General features: G+C 38.5%; 2 protein-coding genes across 2 annotated transcripts in view; one reads left to right on the plus strand and one right to left on the minus strand.

The window, feature by feature from the left end:
* LOC117576084 (putative transcription factor capicua) overlaps positions 1–10,626 on the plus strand; it is a 63,428-nt gene extending 52,802 nt beyond the window's left edge. Inside the window, 11 exon segments of the mRNA XM_052007788.1 lie at positions 2–910; positions 975–1,203; positions 1,290–1,592; positions 4,324–4,478; positions 5,157–5,592; positions 5,661–5,997; positions 6,060–6,223; positions 6,325–6,417; positions 6,481–6,665; positions 6,741–6,897; positions 7,205–10,626. Of these exon segments, the coding sequence (XP_051863748.1) occupies positions 2–910; positions 975–1,203; positions 1,290–1,592; positions 4,324–4,478; positions 5,157–5,592; positions 5,661–5,997; positions 6,060–6,223; positions 6,325–6,417; positions 6,481–6,665; positions 6,741–6,897; positions 7,205–7,371 (3,135 nt within the window). The 3' untranslated portion in view covers positions 7,372–10,626.
* A 744-nt stretch (positions 10,627–11,370) lies between these two features.
* Positions 11,371–13,212, minus strand: LOC117576083 (uncharacterized). The gene is made up of 3 exons (XM_034260631.2): positions 13,033–13,212; positions 11,722–12,091; positions 11,371–11,660 (listed from the first exon to the last, which is right to left on the minus strand). The coding sequence occupies exons 1-3, from the start codon at positions 13,201–13,203 to the stop codon at positions 11,491–11,493; spliced, it is 711 nt and encodes a 236-aa protein (XP_034116522.1). The 5' UTR covers positions 13,204–13,212; the 3' UTR covers positions 11,371–11,490.
* Positions 13,213–18,800: the final 5,588 nt, after the last annotated feature.

Below are 18,800 nucleotides of genomic sequence, written 5' to 3' on the forward strand. Positions count from 1 at the left end.
CAGCGGCAACACAATGCGATTGCCCACGTACAACAGCAACATACGCAAGCTGGAAGAGTGCCACGATGCCAGCGATGGTGTGGCAGGTGCACCAACCACTTCAGCAGCCAAGCGACGCAGTCAATCACTGAGTGCGCTGCAGCAGCAACAACAACAGCAGCAGCAGCAACAACAGCAGCAACAACAGCCGACGACGGCTAAAGCAGCGGAGAAGAAGGTGCGCCGTCCGATGAACGCCTTCATGATCTTCTCGAAGAAGCATCGCAAGATGGTGCACAAGAAGCATCCCAATCAGGACAATCGCACAGTCAGCAAGATCCTTGGCGAATGGTGGTACGCTCTAAAGCCCGAGCAGAAGGCGCAATACCATGAGCTGGCCAAATCGGTGAAGGATGCGCATTTTCAGCTCCATCCCGATTGGAAATGGTGCTCCAAGGATCGTCGCAAATCCTCGACGGGCGGTGGCAAAGGCGGCGCTGCTGCAGCGGCAAATGCTTTGGGCGGCAGCGGCGATGTCAAGCAGCGTCTAGTGTCGGTGGATGGCTCCGATTCGCTGGAGGACGACATGTGTCCATCCACGCCAGGCGGCAGCGGCAGCGGCGGTGCTCAGGCAGCCGAAATGCAAGGCGACATCATACCGCTGACCATTGACAACTATAACATTGCCTGCGACGACACGCCCACCACGATCGCCAGCAGCCAAGTGCAGAGCCAGAGCAGCAATGGGAATGGCAAAGTGAAGCTGCCCAAGAACGAGCTGCATTCGGATGAGGATGAGCAGATGCTGGTGGTGGAAGTGGATGAGCAGCCGAGCAACAACAAACTGGATTTGCAATGTCGCGAACGCGTCAACGACTTGGACATGGACGAAGCGCCCTTTGACTATCGCAAGCAGGCGGACGCGGAGCAAGTAAGTTGCTAGTGCTTGATATAGCTTTGTACTCCATGCTAATTCTTTTCCTTCTGCTTCACAGCGCATTCAAGAGGATCATTCGAGTGCCTGCAATGGCCAGGCCATGTCTGCTCCAGCGACAGCAACAGGAACGGGCGCTGGCGCTGAGCGTGAGATAACGCTGAAGCCGAAGGCAATCAAGGCGCATCCGGGACTGGAGAGCACGATGCTGCAATATCCACAAATGCCCATGTATACGCACTACACTAGTCCCAAGAATCCAATCGGTGTAACACCATTCCAACCCACAGGCGAGCAAGCACTAAATCCATTTAATGCCATCAGCAACAGTTGCTAATTTTGTTTTCCTTTTTTTTTGCGGATCTACTCTCAACAGGCGGCGCCTTCAAGTCAATGCCCATTAGTCCCAAGGGCAGCAGCAGTTCATCAACGGGTTGCAAATCGGATGAACAACTGCAGGCTGCTCACATCAAGCAGGAGGACATCAAACAGGAGCCACCATCGCCCTATAAACTGAATGGTGCCCCGCCCCCGGGAGGCGTGATCAGTGCTCCGCCACCGCCCACAAATGCTGTCGGCGCGATCTTCAATTTCAATGTGCCAAATGCAACGGCGCACAGCCAGAAGCAATTTCATTATCCCATCCATCATGCCCTCTGCAGTCCCACTGATGTGAGAGGTGAGTTTTCCAACCCAGCTTACCATAGAAATAATTTCAATTGAACTATGTTTACCCTTCTCACTCCGTCTACTGTTCCTTTGAGCTAGCCAACAGTTTTAAGTGTTAATTTGTTGAGAAATATGTAATGTAGACAGTCCATTGATAATGTTCCTTAAAGAATAAGATTAGAAAAGCAAAAATTATATATTTATATACGGATATATTTTAAATTAAAATGACGACATTACAAATATGATAGACTCGCTGTCACCTCTGTAAATATTCCAAGAAATATATTCTTTAATTTGATCAAAATTGTGTGAATTGTTTCTTTAGCAACAGTAGAAGACTACAAAATCTGTAATTGTAGTTTGAAAACTAAAAACGGAACTTGACAGATCACTTATTTGATTACCAAACTATAATATCACTTTAAAAAAAGAAAAGGAAATCTATATTTCTTAAAGTCGAATCATATCATAGTCGTATTAAATCTGAAAATCTATTTATTTTTTTTTTATCAAGCATCTTAAGGATTAAGAGAAAATGTGATATTTATTAAACAGAGATAATACTTTTTATAAAAAGCATCATAAATATTAGAGTTAATATATTTTTTTGTTAAAATTGTCCATTTAGATATTATTTATAAAAAGAATCACATATCTTAAAGGTTAAGTGAAATTTCTTAGATACTGGCTAGCTCAAAGCAACGGAATAGTTTTAATTTTATTTTCTTCAGTTTTAAGTTGGAGCTCTTCTGTTGTTTTCTAGCATAAAACAATCGAACAAATTGGCTTTATTTGTAATACTATGATTTGTTGAGTATACGATATGATTTTGTTGTGTTGCACGATTATGTAATAGTATTGTTTACACCAACGACAAATTTATGACAATTCAACCACGCCCACACCACCACCCCGCCCCTCGCCCGTAAATCATTTTGATTTTGTATTCAAAATACTTTCTGCATATAACATCTTTCTCTCTGTTTCTCACCTACTCACCATACTTACACACAACGAACATAAACTCACCTCACGTCGCCCACCATCTACAACACATGCAATCGATCAATTCTGTCTCTTTTCCTCTTTCTCTGTATCGCCCGCGCTTTTACCTTTGTTCATTTCTATGTCTCTCACTTGCGCTTCAAATCACATCTCACCCAAACAAAAAAAAAAAAACGGTAACAAAATAGCTAAAGAACGCGAAGAAAAGCAAAAGACACAAGAGAAAGCTAATGCGAGCGAGGACGAAAGCGAAACAAATAATGAGCACAAACACAAATTGGAAACTGAACTTATAGGCGAAGAGTATGTGGACGAAGATGATGAAGATGACGAGGACGACGAAGATGATGACGATGATGACGAACAGTTTATGGATGAGTTGGCGCGTGTGACGACAGATTTCGATGATATTGCTCAATATACAATTGTTAAGCCAGCCACACCCTTACCTGCGCCTGCGCCTGTGCCTTCGGTCACGCCAACTCCCACGCCCCCCTCCAATGCAAGTCAAGTACAAGTGCAAGCGCCGCTTTTGAAGCGCAAGCAATTCACCATTGTGCGCTCGCTGACGCCGCTGCAGCCGGCAAATTCACCACATCAGCAGCTAAAGCATCTGCATCAGCGTCGCGTCGAAACGCCGCCCACAGTTATTACACGCGTGCCAACGCCGACGCCGGCGTCGACGTCGACGATCATTGCGACTGCGACGCCGCAGTCGCGCAATCATTTCACCATTATACGTACACAACATACAGCAAAAACAGCACAAACTTTACATTCACAACTACAACTGCAACGACAACAACACACACAACAACAACACCACAACACACCGCCGCCATTGTTTTTCAAAAGCTCAAAAGCTCCGACATCAACAACATTAACATCATCAGCCACAACATTGACACCAACTCCACCACCACCATTAACAATAACAACAACAGCAACAACAACTTTGACAAAGACAATGACAACAACAGCAATCACAACGACAACAACAACAGCCACATCAATCAGTCACAGTAACGAGCAACTTATTAAATTTTCCAATAATTTCAATAATGCTGCTGCAACAACAACAACTACAACTACAACAAACAATTCAAACACCAACCAACCAACGAAAACGTCGATAATACGCAAATTGTTGACACTGCAAGATGCGACGAGCAAAGCAACGGGACGCGCCGCCATTTTATACGATGCTCTGGTGTTGGACACTTTGCATGGCAATGACGATGACGAGGATGACAACGCCAACGACAACAACAGCGACATTGCAGAAAGTGCTCAGCAGCAACAGCAACAACAACAACCGTTGTCAGAGACAACAAGTGTACAGCAACCGGCAACAATGTTGCTGATCACGGATGTCAACAGCTACAATCAGCAACATGTTGCCGTCTCCAATGCGACGACGGCAACATTGCGACCATTGTCCTTCATCAGCATCAATGCGTGCAACAAGATCACGCTGCCGGCGAACACACGCATTCTGACCACGACGGCAACAACGACCACGCCCACTTTAACTGTGCTCACCAAGGCGATGGCCCCAACAAATCATAGTACTAATAAAGCCAATGAACTAACCATAACGGCCACTGTCGAGTCTGCCCCAAGCAGTGGCAGCAACAACAGCCACAATAACAATAACAAAACTCCAAACAATAACAAAAATAATAACAGCGATGCAACGACCATTCTTATGATCAACTCAAACTCATCCGCAGCTCATCAAGCCTGTGTGCCCAACTCCCCGGCGGCGGTCAGTTTGGGGCATGCGGCAGCCAGCATTGCCACGCCTCCAGCCTCGGCACCAGCTCAAATTCTGGGTGCAGCCGGTCCAACGCCTCCGCAGAAAATGTACTTCACCATGAGTCATCCGGTAAGTGCAAATCTATAAAGAACTACATATAAAAATTTTAGGATATGTTTTCAATCCGTATGATATTTTTATATTATTAAATTTAGATATTTAATGAAAATAAAATACTTATTAAATGAGAAATCGAGGTCTTTACTCTTATTTCTGATACCTACAAATAAAATAAGATAAAAATCATATTTGTCAATATTTTTTTTTTAAATATTCGAAAATAAAAATCAGTTTAATGAAATATATTTCATTATTGTGGTTTTTGTAAATACTTTTTCATTTAAAAGTTATTTATTTTTTTCCGTATATTGTTTTCATAAATTACAAATTATTTAAGTAGAAAACGACAAATTGGGTTCTAAATATTGTTTTCTTAAATTGAATATATTATTACTTCTTGCAAACACTAAAATCTTTCTAACTCAAAACCTAGACAAAACAAATCCATATTAGCATTGTTCTTGAAGTTTGGAATACATTTATTTATTTTTATGGGAAAATAATTCTGCAGCATACTTTTGAGCTGATTAATGAAATCAGCAATACCAGATAATAAATTAGTTAATGATTAGCAAATTATGTTTATAGTCTAAATTTAAAGTCGTAGAGATTTAATTGCTTTTAATCTATTTATAAGTAAGAAAAGTAGATTTTGATTTATAAGTTTCCGTGACTTATCTATTACAGTATCAGATGCTGCCACGTACGCATCAGCCGAGCACTCCCAGCTTGGAGCACTTGCAGCTGCAAGACGCTTTTTCGCCCGGCTACCTCTTCAAGAAGCACAGCAGTGGCCTCGGGGTGCAGGGAGCGCCGCAGTTGCCTCCGGTTAGTGCGCAGGCGGCAATGTTGTTGCATGGCTATGCGCCCAGCAGTCAGCACAGCCAGGAGCAGCCGCCGGCCAGTTCGCCGTCGTATAAATCAATGCCCTCCACACCGAAGTCGGCGACATATCATCTGAGTGCACCGCCCGATTCGGCAAGCAAGCGCAGCAGTTGCGACACAAATGCTGCCGAGGACACCGATGTCGATGTGGATGTGGATGCCGATGGTCATCAGTTTGTGTTGGCGCCGACGCCAGCGCAACTGGGACGTGCTCCGCTGCAGCGACGCAAGAATTTATGTGAGTAACCTGTCTTTGGCTGCCTTTTTCAGAGAAGTTTGTCTAACGTGCGTTATTTTGCCTTGCAGCTCAAAGCAAATCGGACAACAATGGGAGTGGCGTATACGGAGGCAGCAATGGGCAGCACATTGGACGCAAACTGCACTCGCCTACGATGACGGAGGGAGCCACCTCGTCGCCGATTATCGGACATGTGAATAGCAGCAGCCTCAGCTCCGCTTTGCCCACGCCCACCTCATCGACCACAACGCCCAACAGCGATGAGCAGTTGCCGCTAACGCCAACGGCCATCGTCGGGGTTGGCAGTAACAATCCGAGCGTACTCTCAAAGTCGCCGTTGAGGAATGTGCCCGCCTCGGCACCTGCCGTTGTGACTCACAAAAAGAAGAGCGATGAAGTAAACAAGTAAGTGCAAGAGAGTAAAGAGTAAATGCAAAAGAATATCTAATTGAACTCATTTTCTATAGCGTGCTCAAGCAAGTGGACTTTGACAAGAAGTACAGGGCTCTGCCGCAGTTCAAACCAGAAGATTGCCAATCGCCTAGCGCCATTGCAGTGCCATCCTCGCCTCGCGTCTATGGCACCAACTATCGCAAGAAGAACGCTGTGCCGCCGCCAGTGCAGAAGCTGAGTATGTGATGAATGTTTAACCCGAGACAACAGGACGTGTGACTAATATTGAATCCCAATCTTTTGTTTCTTTGTGTCCCCATCCTTTTGTGTGCACAACAGTGGGCGAGGATGATTCGATTGATGAGCCCGCCTCGGCGCCACCGACAACCACACAGCGTTTCTTTGGTGCGGACTTTAACAATGATCTGAGAGGTAAAGCACATAGTCCACATTATTGCGATAGCCGTTCTGGAATTAATCTTCAATTTGCCGCAGAACTCGAGACCGCCGATCAAACGGGTCGATCCCCCCGCACGCCCAAAACGCCGTTGCAGAGCGCACGCTCCGATGCCAGCGAGAAGGGACACCGCCGAGTGTTGGAGACGCGTCGCAATTTGGTCATGCAACTGTTCAACGATCACGGCATGTTCCCAACCACACAGGCAACCATTGCCTTCCAGGTGCGTTTTTGCATAGCAAATAAGCTATTGATAATATACATCGACTTATTGTGTGAATTTCGTATTCGATTGCAGACCAAACACATCGATGTCTTTCCACGCAAGCAAGATCTGCAGCTGAAGATACGCGAGGTACGCCAGAAGGCGCTGGGAAATCAGGTCTACACGCCACAATCGGACTCCAACTCGTCTTCAGCCACGCTGGGCGCCAATCTGAATACAGCGGCGTCAGGTAATCAACATTGAAAAGTAGGATTAATTGTAGTAACAAGCTTTTGCTTTGAAAACATCTGTTAAACTGAATTCCAAAATGTGTACTTTTATCTGTTTTGATCTTTAAACCTTGCTTAGAAAATGATTTCCAAAATGTGTACTTGTAATCTGTTCTGATCTTTAAACGTTGCGTAGAAAATGTTTAAGCCACAATAATTTAATAGCCTAATTAATTTTGATGTTTTCCTTTAGACTACTTTTGCTTGTGAGGATTTCTTTTTCATGTTTTAATTTGTTTTATTTTCTATTGTAAAAACATTGTATAGATGTTTTTCCATATTACTATACGGCAGGTATGCACCAACAACATCAACACCAACAACAACAGCAACAGCAGCAATTGCAATACGCCGAGCAACAACAACAACAGCAGAGTCTGTCACAGGCGAGCCATGGAACCAAGCCAAACGATAATGATACCAAGTACAAGTGAGAAAATGTAAGACGCCGCTTTAACGGATTACAGGATCAGTCAGGACGATCAGGACGTAAACGAATTTGATTAGCTGCGAGTGACAAATTACTTAAAATTAGTAAACGAATTAAGCAAAACAACAATAATTGCAGCAACGCACACACACAAACACACATACACCGAAATACATCCACATTCAGAAAGATACAGCACATGCATCAGATGCATAAAGGCAACAAGAGAAATAGTTTATATTGAACATAAAGAAAAGAAAGGAAACTACATATATATTAAATCGAAAGGATAAAAAAATTACAAATTTTAATTACAATATGTACTACACGTATAACGAAGCGAGAGGAAAAGAACAGCAACATAAATATTGAGAGGAAGTGAATTTATTAAGCAGCTTAATAAAATAAAACAAAAAGAAAGGAAAGTAAGGAAAGAAATTACTAGTTGGAAGATACATAGAATTTTTGAAGCATATATATGAAGAACATACATAATAGAAGAAGCATTGTATAATGATTTAGTTATTAATTTACAGTCAAAACAAACAAAAACAAATTAGCAACCGCAATGAATACCGTAACAACAGAAAATACGAAATCGAAAGCTAAAACAAAAACACAGAACACAAAACCGAAACCGAAATAGCGCATAAGCATTAAACCTAACTTAAATTGCACATTAATTTTGAAGTGTATTTAGCACAAGAATTGTATAAAACAACAACAAAACGATAAGAAAACAAAGTTAAATTGAGAACGTTAACGAAAATTGTAATCTATATATTGCAAAACAAATTGTAGATGTATTGTATAATTAGTCATAACGGTTTTAGAATGAAAAGAAACCGCACCGCAAAATGCTTTTAAATTGTCAGCTTTTTTCATTGGCAAATTGCAATTGGAAAAAGTGAAACATTTTTTTTAAATTGTATGTACATTACTATTTTAATTATTATTATTATTATCATTATTACTATTATTTTTATTCTTGTACTATTTTCTGGCTTTTTTACACTGTTGTCTATTTAATTTGAATAAACAAATTTAATTTATATAAATACCACACATAATTATATACAGTTGTTAGACGGATCATTCAGCAAATAAACAACACAACAACAAGTGCAAAACTGTCTATCGAACAACAACAACAACAGCAATAAACATTTGCAATTTAAAACAGAATGAAAATTATGATACACAAAACTGTCTTCCACTGTTGCTGCAATACTTGATATATCAATATTCTAATTGTTTTTTTATGATTATTTTTACAAATTTAATTTTAAATTACGTAGCTCTGTGGAGTTTCGCTTATTTAATTGTATAAATAGAGTGTGTGACTGCGTTTAATTGTAAATTAAATAAATACATTTTGGCTTTCAACAATAATTATTATACTACCATATTTTATGTTAGATTGTACACTTAGTTATTAAACAAGCTTTAAACAAATTTGAAAGCATTGACAACAAATATTCAATGGCGTAATTCTCGATAATTATTTCGCAAGCAAAAGCAGAAGCAAAATGAAATGCCAGAAACTTTGTATTATTATATGTGTACAACTTGAAGTGTTGTGTCTGTTAAACGTGCAAATGTATTGTATTTTTCTTTCAATCTAATTTTGATTTATCCTATTTTTTAAATTGTATGCATGTATCAAATGTTCTCCATATTCGATATAAGATATTCTCCCTAAATTATGCTAGAATCTGTTTTTTTTTTTTATTTTGCGCAGTCTCTTAATTCACTTGGCCATAGTTAATGATCTAATGCAGACACAAACACACACCCACACAGACACTCTTTTAATTTGTGTAATGGTTAGTTATTAAATAAATTGATTACAACTTTTTAAAGCTGCACTTAATTATAATTTAATTATAGTTATTTTAGTCTTTATGTTTCCTACAATTAGTTGAAAACAAAATTTTATATGATAAAAACATTTTAGCGTGTTAATGTTAATCAAAAAAAAAAAAAAAAGAATAAAACAAAGTTTATAAGCAAATTATGCGTGTGAAATTATTGCAGAGATGCATTAACAAATGATTATAAATTAAAGTAAAAAGAGTATGCATAAAACTCGAGCACAATGAATCATTGGTGATCTTTATTGTTGCTTCGAAAAATACTAGAATCTGAATTTAGTATTTGGTTTGAACACATCTTAAAACTAAGCGAAACTAAGCATTACTGATAAGCGACTAAACACGCTAGACCGGAACTCAGATAGCGAATTTGTGCCAATGAATACTCTATTAAAATCATACTCGTAATACGTAACAAATACAAGCAAGCTCTAGTGTAATAGAACCCAACCCCGATTCCGATTCCAATTCCAATCTGAACACACTGAATGGATGGATGGATAATCCAATCATACTTCCTTCCATAACTCTGTCGGCATTCAAATTAGTCAATTAAGATAAGTGCAAGCCGCTAATATATTGGGCAAAACATAGAATCGCAATGTATAATTCACCACAAATGAACTTGACATACTAGTTTTAGCTACAACCAAAAAGAGAACAACTTGAGAACTTATACTTCAAATACAAATCGTATACAATGAAAATCAAGATGAAAACCCCTTTTGGCAAATCAACAATTTCGACCCAACAAAATTTTTATGATGCAAAACTGGAACAGAACAAACAATGAACCAGAGAGTAAAAAAAGAAAACAAATCTCGATGACATCCTCACACATACTCAAACCAAAAATGGCGTTTCGGATACAAAATTCTAAAATTCAGGTATTAAAAACAGATAGTGTTGTATAATGTTACATTTTTGAAAGCAAAATAAAATATTTAGCTATTTATAAAAAAAAAAACAAAAACAAAAAATGTGAAAAACGTAAAAAAAAATAATGATGAAAAATATGGAACAAGTGAGTAAAATTTGCAGAAGCTTGTGTAAAATTTACAAGGTGCTTTTACAAGTTATTGTAGAAACCACATTTTGAAGGATATAAGTCATACATATGTACTATATATTTTTTCAAAGACCCCCAAAAAAAGAAAAAACAAAAAAAAAAAGAAAACGAAAACGAAAATATAAACCACAACTGTATTTTAAATGCTTTTAAAGAACACTCGAATTTCAAATGAAAATGAAACTAGAATTCTGCTGTAAATGATTCGCAGAGATTCAAATTGAAGATGTTTTTATAGTTTTTAATCTGGAAATGTGTACTTACTTAAGTATTGTAGATCGGGGTTAAAAAGATTCGAAATATATGCAAAAAACAATTTGATGAAATTTCTAGCGGCAATCCTTAAAAAGAAACAAAAAGCATAAATAAAAAAAATAATATTACAAAAACCAAAACAAAATAAAAACGTTACAAAAAAAAACAATGTTGTTTGCAATTTGTTTGGTTGATTGTTAAACAAATATACTTAACTACATGCATATTGAAATGTGCTTATATTAAGTAATTAATTGCACAATTCTTAAATTAAGTTGAGTGCAAGTAGTGAAATTCCATTCGAATTATAATTTGCCAACGACCTGAACGCTTTGTAAAAAAAATATAAAAAAAGAGAATGCTACAGAAATCAATATTATAAAAAGATTAACAAAGTATTTCATTTGTGTGAACAGATGTAATTACTAAGCAGTTATTGTGAACATATTTTTAAGCAAACAAACAAATTACAAATTACGACATACATACATATTTAGTATATACATACATACACACACACATATATATATATATACAATAGCATATTTATAAATATTTAATATTTAATACAAATGTGTGCTGACCGTTGCATATTTTTCGGGAAGAGGCTTTCAAAATGCATTCACACAAACTTTCATGTACAACTCGATTTGCAGCAGGATATTTGCATTTTTTATGGACACACGGCTCCACTCATTAGATGCACACACACGCACACACTAACACTACACACATACTCACACCCACACACACACACTTACCTGCCACATGAACGACAACACGTGCAACAAAAAGTTTATACATATACATACATAAATTATAATAAATTTATTGAATAAAATGAAAATTGCATTCATAACAAAAAATAATTCAGTTCTGTTCAATATGACTTATTGAGATTGGATCGGGAAGAAAGTTCCTTCCTCTAGACGACAGTTTCCTCGGGAACAGCTACAGGTAACTCTGCCTGTACAGAACTCTCGACGATGGCACGAAGGGAGCTCAGAATGCTGATGTCGGCACAGTTTTTAAAGTTCTCCTGGGCACCACAGCCCATGGCACCGCTGCCATCCTCACACACTCCCCAGTTATTGCCTAGCATGGAATTAGTAAATTGAATTTGATGGATACACTTTCGTAGTACTCGACATCTTACCCGCTGTGTAAGTCCAACGGAGAACGCAGTGCTTGCAGGTGACGCCACTGGGCACTTGCAAGGTGGCAACAATGGTGCCCGTTGTGGATCCAATATCTAAGCGATCGCTGTTATCGGCAAATAGCAAACGATGCTGGTTGAAACAGTCCTCAGACTCACTTCCAGCCTCATCCAAGTTGCACAAATGGAAGCTAAAGTAGCCCAGATGATTTGCGGTTATCTGCACGGTTACGTCGAATGTGCTCACTCCAATGTAGCTGTTGACAATCACACCCTGACCATATGTGCCGCCGTTCTCATTGGGTCTCGGCTGGCTGAGACTGTAATCGTCTCCACACAGTCCACACTGGCCATCGTTCTCTGTTTGTTTCTGCAAGTAATATTTCGACAATACTTAGCAATAGTGTTTAGCAAAGGAATATAACCAAATCTATTGGAAATCAAAACAGTGCGGTATTTTTGTTGATATATACCAACTTATTATACCAAATAATACTGCAATATACCAAATTAATATACCAAAATACTACAATATACCAAATTAATATACCAGAATGCTGCAATATACCAAATTAATATAACAAATAATGATACAATATGCCAAATTGATATACCAAAAATACTACACTGCATCAAAATAACATACCAAAAAGTAATACAACATACTAAAAAATGTATATCGTATATCGATATACTACTAGGGGCTTATAACAAAATCATGAGACACTTAAATAAATTCAATTCACTCTGCTTACATTTAAAATATACCAAAAACAATAAAATAATATAAGAAGTCATCACAGCGCAGTATTTCTGTTGATACATAAATATATACCAAATTAATATAGCAACAACATACCAAAAGTTGTATTTCGTATATAAATATACTACTAAGGGTTTAAGCAAAATCACTTAAGTAATTTAAATTCACTTTACTTCCATTTAAAATATACCTAAAGAAATATACGTTGTCAACGTTGTCAATATATTGTCAACCAATCGAGTCCTAACTTCTGCTGACGGTTTCTGTCATATAAAAATACTTCGTTAATAACTTCTAAGTTTATTTTCTGATCGCGAACAAGAATCACAAAAACTGTAGCTCTTTTTGTATGGTGTTATTTGTTTTTCTTCGTGGATATTCAACAATAACAAGTGTTGTCAATAAAATTGTATCTCTATCGTTTATAGTCTCTGAAATCTAGGTCATCATATGGACGAATATGGTTGTATTGCCTCGGCTGTTGAGTATGTTCCTTACATTTTCTTTCGAACAGAATAACTAGTATACCAGTTAGAAATAGTACATACCCAAAAGCCGCCGCAATAGAGTGCATTATCATCATAGTTTTTGGAAGCTGAGGTATCGTAGCGCCAACGTGAGGATCGACCCACTGGACTCAACATCATGCCATGGCCTTCAATTTGGCCGATAGCACTGCATATTAGCAATACTAAAGTCGTAATACTAATCGGATTCATTTTGCTTAAAATTTTCTCTTTCACTGAACCCCAAACCCCATGGGCCAAGGCTTATATACTAGTCCATGGCTTCGGCCTTATCAGTTATCACTCGACAACAGTCACCATTATTAAGGAAGGTTTGGATTTTTTGAAATTGTTTTTACAGTGCCGCTTATATGATTCTTATCAGTTTCTTTTACCATATACTCTACGTTTATGAGCTTCAAATTTTGGGGAATCGTATCATTTTAACAATTTGGCCTCAAATTTTATTGAACAAAACAACTATGACACACTCAAATAATCCGAAAGATATGCGCCGTTTTCAACAATATTGACTCATTAACTTATAAAATTAATTGCAATTTCTCTTAAGATTATTTTTTATACTACATGTTTTTTATTTTACTCGTTAAGTTTATTACCTTTCTTTTGCTATTGACATATTAACACATCTAGCTTTAACAAAATAATATTGGATATTATTACTTTATGATTTCAAATGTTATCTTTTTATTATGCATAATGGTAGCATTTCACGCAGTTTTCAATAAGTAGGTTAACTCTGTTTTTTTCCAAGTTTACTATTGAAGGCTTCAGCAAAACATGAGTAATGAAGGAACTACCCCAAGATAAGCTTGATAAGCAAGCGCCGTAGCAAAACTGTTTCAATTAGTATTGCCGCTAATTCTAACACAATAAAACTGATTTCCAAATCTGAGACATAATATGATAAGTCTTGTCTCCCGCTTGCGATTTTATGAAAAAACCCAAATACTATATATTAATGGTGATCATATTATTTTCTCGACACTTTTTAGACTTTAATAGCTAGGCGCTCGAATTTTGGTAAAAAGTTGCGTGACGTTTGAAATGCTATTGTTGATATTTTATTAGTAAATACATATATACATATTATATAATACATTGATTAAATACTTAATTTAAATTTAAAGATGAACCACAAGATATCCTGCATTTTATTCATATTTTTTATTTTGGTATCTAATAATAATGAAAAATATTTAAGAAATTTATAGTCGAGTGTACTCGACTGTAAAATACCCTGTACCCATTTTGAATAAAATCAAAACAGTGCGGTATTAATTTGAATATTATTATTATTATTAGTTTGAAAGCCAAATTCAAATAAGAAAAATATATTAAAGGCAATATTTGGTATATACCACATTCAAAATATACCACAGAAAGCAAAATATACTAGATCGTCAATCAAAGCAAGGCGTTTTTGCCAATAAAAAATTATTTTTTTAATTATAATAACATCGACAACGTTTATCTGCTCTTAACCAAAAATTCTCGAATCTGAAATATAATAGATATTATGTATTTACCAAAAAGCTTTAATTAATTGCGTTTGTTATTCGAGTTTTGTCAATTTGTAGGGGCGGAAGTGGGCGTGGCAAACATTTGTAACAAACTCGAAATGCGTACAAGCATAACAAATGCTGTCGAAAAAATTATGGTTTCATCTCTTATAGTCTCTGAAATCCAGTGGACAGACGGACAGACAGACAGAAGAATAAACGAACAGACGGTTCGAGTATGTTGTCAAAATTGAATGATTTCAATCTCATGCGAGCATTTTGGCGAACGAATTTGACGACGAACTCTCCATCAACGGGAAAAATTTTGGTGAGCACAACATGCTCGCCAAAATGTTCGCCTGTGGATGGCCTGCTTAAGGGTTAACGTCGCTCGCCATCAACGGACGATGCGAACGATAGTGGTAATTCGATCGTGCGTCGTCGTTCGAATGCGGCCAAAAAGCTGCCAGGTACTGGTAGCTACTTATAGCTATTACAATGATGGCTATTCCGAGGGTTGCTATTTAAGTTTCTGGCCTAGGTCACTGCTAGACATATTATGACCAATTGGCTATTTCCCAAAGAAAGTTTGAACTTGTATCGATAAAAGCTCCATACAACTTTATCATGTGTGATCACGTTTGATATCGATAAGCGAATAATCAAAAAGTTACCTCAGTCTCCGTTTAGCTTTCATCCTGCGCAGACGCTTTTTCTTTCAGTCCCTTTTCAGCCCATTTCGATCATTTCAGCGGTGTTTTCCCCTACTTTCCCACTATTGTCTCTAGCCCACAGGCACAAGAAAAATAGGAGAATTTGTAGGCGCGATCATGGCCAGCACGTCCAACTCAAGTGGGAGAATCGCCACCAGGCGAACAACTGCCTCTTCAATCAATTCGGCTACTTCAAAAATTAATAATTCAAAATTGGAAAGCACATCCAACAAAATGAACACTGCAAAACAAACTAATAAAAAAAAGTGTGACCAGTTCTGAAGCCACGCGCTCAGAAATAACGGACAAAGCAACAAAGCTGAATAAAACGGAATAAGTAAAAACACCAACAATCACCATGGATAACGGAACTAGCAAGGAAAATGTAAATGGATACTTTTACAACGACAACCACAAAGGCCCTTACGCGGTATATCTGGAAAAAACTTTAAATGGAAATGGCGGAGCCATAAACTCCATCGAGCTGGCGGCTTTTATGTCGTCAAAAGGAATAGAGGGCACAGAGGAGATTAAGAAGATGGGATACGGACGGTGCAAAGTCTCTTGCAACTCGGCGCAGGCCGCTAATAACTTGGCTTACTGTGGCGATTTACTCGCGGGCTGCTACGAGCCGAAGATCCCCCGCCACCTAGTAAACACGGCTGGCATTGTTTTCAATATTCCTTTAAACCTTTCAGATTCCGATATTTTGAAAAACATTAAATCTGACATTACAATAGACCAAGTCGAACGCATAATGAAAAAATCTAGAATTGACGGACAGCTTATCCCGACTGGACGAGTAAAGCTGTGGTTTAATGGAGCAGAGATTCCTAAAGAGATAAAGCTTATGTACTCTAGACTGTCTGTTCAGCCGTTCATTTATTTTTGCCAATGTTTCTGCTGTTTCCGGTTTGGTCACCTGACTAAACATTGCAAGAGCAAGGCCAGATGTTTTAGGTGCGGCCTTGCACATGACAAGCAGGATCCTTGCGGCCCAATCTCATGCGTCAACTGCAAGCAGCATGTGGCGACTGACCCAAATTGTCCGACGAGAATAAAAGAATATTCGATTAAAAAAATAATGGCTTCCGAAAATATCTCTAGAAAGGAAAGCAAAAACTAAATTCCCCTCCATTTTTCAGAAAGCTTCACCCCCTCCGCACGACGCGTTGAACTTCCCACAGCTACCCAAGCAAACAGGCAACCCCAGATCGGCCAGATCCTCTAATTCTTCACTTCAGAGTACGCCAGTCCAATCCTTTTCAAATCCTACACCAGTGAGAGCAGCCAGCCCGAACCACGTCTTTGCTGAAGAGAAACTCAGTCAGTTAGGCACCAAAATTGCTGCCTTTGTAACTGAGTGCAGAGAAGACACCACAACCAGTCTTTTTTCTGCTTTTCTCGTGGAGCTTAGAGATTTTATAAATTCAGCCAACGCAGAGATAGATGCATATAAAATAGCTAGCCAACTTTCTCTTGGAAACGTCTTACCATCATGAAGATCCTCCAATTTAACATCCAAAGCCTGACCTACAACAACAACAAACAACTCCTATATATGTATCTCGACAACAACAACATAGACATAGCTATTATTTCAGAAATCTGGGTTATGGACAACAGCGATTGTAGCATACCTGATTACAAATTTTATTGCAAGCCTAGGGAGGACGGATATGGAGGGGTAGGAATATATATTAGAAGCAACATAACCTTTAAGATACTAAATCCCATTAGCAAAATCGAATGCGTTGGTATTCAAACGCTAAATTTGAAACATAACCTAAATATCTTTAGTATATATTCCTCCCCCTCCACCTCAGCTGCGGACGATGGACTTGGTTTGCAGAGTATCTTTCAATTTGCAGCAGGTCTTAATAACCCTTCTCTAGTCGCGAGGGACATAACGCCAAGTCAACATCCTGGCGTAACCCAAGCTCTAACTCCAAAGGCCAACTTGTGGAAGATGCTACCATGGACGCGGGCTTTATTTGCCTTAATGATGGTTCCCCCACATTTTCCCGTAGCTTAAACCAATCCTCCGTCTTAGAAATAGCGTTTACCAACTCAAGAGGTAGCAATATTAGATGGTCAGCGCACGATGTGCGCATTACAAACAGTCCTCATCTCAAATCGCAGATGCCTTCGCTGAGTGTGAATTCACGAGCCTAGAAGACCTAAGCGAGAGTGTTAAAAAACTCACAAAGCAGCACACTATTATAATTAGAAAAATAGATATAAGCCAAGGAAATGGTGGGACTCAGAAGTAGACAGGTTGTTTAGATTAAGAAATGCTTGCAGGAAAAAGTTTTACAGCACAAAAAAGAGAGAAGACGCACTGAAAGCTTTTGAAGCAGATAAAAACTTTCAAAATCTAGTTAAAAATCGCAGAAAGTCCAGCTTCCAAGAATTTGTGAACGAATTTTCCTCATCTTCAAATATTTGGGCCAAAATTAAAAATATAAAAAACTACAAAAAAGTTAAAAGAATTCATAACAAATGGACGGAAGAAGAGGATCAAACCTTTCTTCAAAGTGTAGTAGACACCACAAGACCTATGTGCCGCAAAATCGTTGGCAACGGCGTAGAAGACACCGACCCTCGTAATTTACCCTTCGACTTATCGGACTTCAATGAATTTGTAAATGCTAGAAATCCCAACTCTGCCAGAGGTCTTGATGGCATTTCATACAAAATGATCCAAAGCTGGATCACAGAAGGAAATGCTGTTTCCTGGAGATGCTAAACAAGAAATGGTCCATGGGCGTCATTCTTGAAAGCTGGAGAAGGATTGGAGTAGTCCCCATCCCTAAGAAAGGTATGGACACCTCAATAGTAAGCAACTACAGACCGATTTGTCAATTGAGTGTCCCTTTTAAAATACTAGAGGGGCTAGTGAAACAAAGAATGGAGGAACATATTCGCGCGAATTTAATAATCCCAGAGAGATCATACGCTTTTCGCCGCCAGAGATCTACAGCCTTGTGCATCAATGATCTAATAAATAAAGTTCAATCACTGAAGTCCAAGCAATATCAAGTTTTAGCAGCATGTCTAGACCTCAAAAAAGCTTTTGACTGCGTAAGCATAGACATCCTCCAGTGTAATCTAAACAAACTAGGTTTTGATAGGCATTTGGTCGAGTGGATTGCTAGCTTTTGTAGTAGGACGTATGCCTACACACACATATATGTCGGGTTATTATTATTTTCTTCCATATTAAATTACGCGGATTGTATACGGCGAATAAACTTGATTACGCCACTGCCAACTTAGAAGTGTTCGCCAACCTTTTTGCATACCGAAAATGCTCTTCAGAAAAGCTGCAACGAACATACTTCTATCTCTGTCTCTCGCAGTGGCTCAAGCATACACGCACAACAATCGTAGTGTGTATCTCTCTTTCGAACCTCTAACCTCACGCAACATCTCTCTCTCATGTTCGCATCGAACTATTCTGACCATCTGGCGAATAGAAGGATCAAAGCGTACTAACAAACAACCGTTATAGTGTAGAGACAAGAAATGTCACTTGGTACGCGTATTTGATTTAAGTCTTTTACACTGACTA

The sequence above is a fragment of the Drosophila albomicans genome, chromosome 2R, assembly GCF_009650485.2.
Source record: "Drosophila albomicans strain 15112-1751.03 chromosome 2R, ASM965048v2, whole genome shotgun sequence".
In the NCBI taxonomy this organism is placed as follows: domain Eukaryota; kingdom Metazoa; phylum Arthropoda; class Insecta; order Diptera; family Drosophilidae; genus Drosophila; species Drosophila albomicans.